The sequence below is a fragment of the Ananas comosus genome, linkage group 11, assembly GCF_001540865.1.
Source record: "Ananas comosus cultivar F153 linkage group 11, ASM154086v1, whole genome shotgun sequence".
Classification (NCBI taxonomy): domain Eukaryota; kingdom Viridiplantae; phylum Streptophyta; class Magnoliopsida; order Poales; family Bromeliaceae; genus Ananas; species Ananas comosus.
In genome coordinates this window covers 4,488,870-4,493,547 of record NC_033631.1, presented here as the reverse complement: position 1 = coordinate 4,493,547, position 4,678 = coordinate 4,488,870, and the positions used below count along the sequence as shown (strand labels likewise).

General features: G+C 46.1%; 1 protein-coding gene across 1 annotated transcript; it reads right to left on the bottom strand.

The window, feature by feature from the left end:
- LOC109717587 lies at nt 567–2,665 on the bottom strand. The gene is made up of 4 exons (XM_020243435.1): nt 2,659–2,665; nt 1,705–2,152; nt 992–1,332; nt 567–583 (listed from the first exon to the last, which is right to left on the bottom strand). The coding sequence occupies exons 1-4, from the start codon at nt 2,663–2,665 to the stop codon at nt 567–569; spliced, it is 813 nt and encodes a 270-aa protein (XP_020099024.1).

The following is a 4,678-nucleotide window of genomic DNA, read 5'->3' as shown; positions in this document are numbered from 1 at the left end:
TATATATATATATATATATATAGTTGAACTGGGCTACTATTAGTAGCAAAATTCCATTGTTGCTACCAGTTTTTTAGCCTTTGGATCAACTCTTTTCATTATTTCTAATCATTGGATTAAATACTATAATCCAGTGGGGACCACTCAACCCTAAGGGGACCATTCAACTCTAGCCGACTAATATCATCCTAACCCTACAATTTTTCATTCAAGGGTTAAAAATTTGATAGCAAAAAGAGCGTTTTACTATTAATAGTATTCCAGCCTAATTCTATATATATATATATATATATATAAAACTGTAAAAATTTACCATGCAAAGTTGAGAAATTACGTTCCATTCGTACCCCTTACCCGCGTTAGGTGGACAGAAATGAGGATGAGCATGACCAAACATAAGATAGGAATTAGCGCGAAGTAGGAATCTAAGGTACTAAGTTTGTGTAACAATTTGGTGCGACAACTAATATATAGAGAATAAGATACTACGTAAGAAACAAACAGAATAACTTTATCATATATTCTTATTGCATATAATGTATTTTTTTTGGAATTTTAAAGAGAACTTACAAGCAACTACCAACTACGAACACCAACAACTTGCCACATTAACTGCTTTGCAGAGAGAGGCCTCTTCACACCAGAGCATTGCCAACCACATGCACATATATATACATGAATTTTCAAGTATCAATTAACCAAGCAATTAATGAACCACAAACAAATCACACAATGAACAATAATACAACACAGTCACACCAAAACACACCTACACACTACACTCATCCATCACCTTGGCACCCATCCACACCCTCACCAAAGGCACTATTGCTCCTCTCCACCTTCTTCCAACACTGGTGCTTCCAACACTGGCACGTTGACTTCGTTGACCTACTCCTCCTCAAACTCTCCACCCTCTCCACCACTCCCCCCTCCTCCCCCTCCCTCCTCACTACACTCCCTCCTCCTCCTCCTCCTCCGCAGCCGCCACCGCCGCCATTGTCCTTGCTGCTCAACCACAACTCCCTCATCCGCCTCCGCACCTCGCACGCGCCCTCTTCGTGCCCGGTTTCGCCGCAGAACCCACACTTGCGGTTGCCGCCGTCCTCCGCCGTCGCCTTATTCAAACGCCGTCTCGCCTCCCTCACGCCCTCCGCCCGCTCCCAGCTCATTGCCAAGCCCACCGCCTCCGCCAGCGTCTCCGGCTTCTGCGTCACGACCCACTCCTGAAAGCCCTCCCTCAGCCCGTCGATGAATATCCCCTTCAGCAACGCATCCGGTATCCCGTGCTCCGGCCACCGCTTCAGTATCCACTGGAGTCGTAGATGGTACCTGTTGAACATAAAATATTAAAATGATCGATAACGGGCAATGCATGCTATCACCAAAATTGATTTAGATATTGACCTGGAATGATCCACCATAAAAAAAAACTCAATTTTTTTAATAAAATGATATTTTATACCTTCTATTAGACTACTCATAATTTTAATTTAATTTAAATTTGAACAAAATAAAAAAAATCACTTTACAGCATAAACTAATTAGACCTGCCTAATGCAAGGAATTACAAACAACATATATAATTAAAATTCACGTACTAAATATTCATTAAAGCTAGAGACGCAGAAACCAAGCGCAGAGATTACAATAGGCATTTTAAATATTTAAGTTTTTAGAAGAAAACGGTTATTACGACAATACCGGCTCGCTGACTCGGCCTCGCCCTGGCGGAGGCTCATGAGCTGGGCGCGGGCGCGCTCGGCGAAGTCGGGGGGGCGGAAGGCGAGGAGGAAGGCGGAGCGGACGGCTGGCCAGGACGGGGCGGGGCGGAGCGGGGCGACGGCGAGGTCGTACCAGAGGGCGGCGTCGGCGTCGAGGGAGGCCGGGAAGACGCGCGCCGCGACGCCCGGGTCGGCTGCGTTGTTGGCGCGGCACGCCCGGTCGAACCGGGCCAGGTGCTCGACCGGGCACTCGCCAGGGTCCACCCCGCGGAACACCGGGAGCGGGGCCACGTTCACGTAGGTGGGAGGGGTAATGACTGGGGAGGAGTTAAAGGAGGAGGAGGAGGAGGAGGAGTCGGCGGCGAGTTCGGTGTCGTCGCCGGTTTCATGTGGGTCGTCGTCGTCGTCGACGTAGTCGGAGGAGGGTTCTTGGGACGATGGAGGGGGCGGCTCAGCGCGGCGGCGGCGGCGGCGGGCGCGGCGGCCAGGGGGAGGGGGAGAGGTGATCGGGTGATGATGAGAGACGCATATTGCATGTTTAGGGAGAGAGAGAGAGTGTGTGTGTGGCTGTGATGGGGTGTTACGGAGCGAGAAAGAGTTTTAACTGTTAGGCGTTGACTAGTCGCGTTGTTTCGGTTTCCCCGTTCGAGCGACAGTGTTCGAAATATTGCGTACATCTAGTCTACCACGCCATCCGTAGTCCGCCGGATAATCTATAATTTAATTTTCCATTATATTATATATAGGGGCAATTTCATCCCTGCCCCCGACAAACTTACAAATTTCGTAAATACCCCTCTGAACTTAAAAATATCATAAATACCCCTTCAAACACATAAGATTATCGTAACTGTCCTTACTGTTAACGGTGCCTCACTCTACTTGGGTTAATATATAGTTAAATAACAGTTAAAATATATAATGACGAATTTACCCCCCATCTAGAAGAGGACTTTGTAGATGAATTGTTTGACACATAAAATGACGAATTTACCCTTACCGTTACTATATTTTATAGATGAATTGTTCAATACATAATCGACCTTCCCGCCTAGAAGAGGACTTTGTAAAAAATTGCAGGAACTAGTATATAAAGTACAAGCTTTAGGTAGAATAGAACTTCCTCCTCCAACTTTGTAATTCTTCTGTCTATATTTTTCTCTAGCATCTGAATTTGGTACTTAAGATCAATTGTGCTGTGTTGAAAATCATCTACCCAGGCAAAGTAGTTGCACCATCTTAGTTCCTCAACCTGTTAAAAATATACAGTATTACGTATTTAAAATTTAATTAATAATTATATACATACTAAAGCATCACATCAATTTACCCTCCAATTTGGACATCGATAAAATCGTCGACCTTTACTGTGTGGTTGTTTTGACATCCAAATTCGATATCGTTTACCACAATCACAAGTAGGAATTGGGTTATGAGGTATTGTAAAAGACTAACCACCTAATTAACTCATTGCTACTTAGAGAGAATAAGTAGCAAAAATTACAGGAATATATGGTTATATAGGAGGGGCAAGAGATGTATAATTTGCTTGTTGGAAATAAAGGTGCTGAGAAAATTTAAAGTCTTTATAGATTTGACCGTTGCGCGATTTATGAGGGCATTGTGAAAAGTGTTAGTATATTCGTTGCCACTTAATGAGCCGTACAAGGGTAAAAATAATATTTACAACTTGCTCCGTTAGATTCTGACGGCACATTACCGGTAGGGGTATTCATGAATTTTTTTTAAATTTAGAAGGACATTCATGATATTTTGAAATTTGGAGGGCTATTGATGAAATTTCAGTATCCTATAAGGGCATCCATGAAATTTTCCCTTATATATAATAATAATAATAATAAAATGTCAAGTCCGGCCATGGTGCTTGTAAAAGTACCGAGTACTTGGTGTTTGTAAATTTTTTACCGTTAGATCTCTGTCTTTGATTATTTTTATCTGTTAGATTATACTATTCAACCAACCACCCACTAAACCTTAGGTGACCCACATCATTTTAACCGTATATCTGTTAATCCAAGGGCCGAAAATTTACAAGCACCAATGACTTGATACTTTTAAAAGCATAGAAGCTCAATTCATAAAATGTCAGTAATTTACATTTACATGTAATTAAAGCAGATATTAATCCTCAACCTCCTTATACTCGCCGCGATTGACAGCATCCTTTTATCTCGATCGAAATACCAGACGGTGGATTAATTAGTACGATTTCTCAGTTTCTCCCCTCCTCTCCAGTCCACACGGTTAACGATTAAGGAATTGAAACAGAGGGCGGAGGAGAAGAAGCAGAAGCAGCAGCAGCAGCAGCATCGTCGCAACCTCCTCTCCCCGTATCCGTACCTACCTCAAAAAATTAATACGAAGAAGTAGAGGTCCTAGAGGAAGAGGAGCAACGAAGAAGAAGAAGAGGGACGAAGTTTAGATCAATCATCAGTCGAAAGTCGAAACCCTAGGTGGACCGATCGATCGATCGATCGATCTCTGCCTCGGCCGCGATGGCGGTGTTCAAGACGCCGTTCAACGGGTACGCGGTGCGGTTCAGCCCCTTCCACGAGCGTCGGGTGCTGGTGGGCACCTCGCAGAACTTCGGCATCCTCGGCAACGGGCGGCTCCACGTGCTCTCCCTCCGGCCCGCCAGCTCCCTGGTCTCGAACTGCCTCAGCAGGGTCCTCCGGCACTCCTTCCTCAGCGCCGCCTCCCCCAAGGTCAGGTGCCTCACGTGGAGCGCCCTCACGAGCACGTCCCTCGCCTCGCCCAAGCTGCTGCGGCCCTCCCTGCGCAGCTTGTCGAAGTGCCTGGGCAGCCGGTGCCGCCGGTGCCGGTCCCTGAGCACGCTGAGGCTGGTCCGCGTCAGCATCTACCGCAGCCGCCACAGCTTCCGCGTGTGGCCCTCGTCCTCCGGCGGCGACGACGGCGGCCCTCCCCCGTCCAGC

Bases quoted from the DNA above. Each gene is read 5' to 3' on its own strand.
- LOC109717587 (XM_020243435.1), bottom strand. The intron at 1,333-1,704 runs GTATTGTCGTAA...TATGTTCAACAG, and splicing joins GAGGCCGAGTCAGCGAGCCG to GTACCATCTACGACTCCAGT.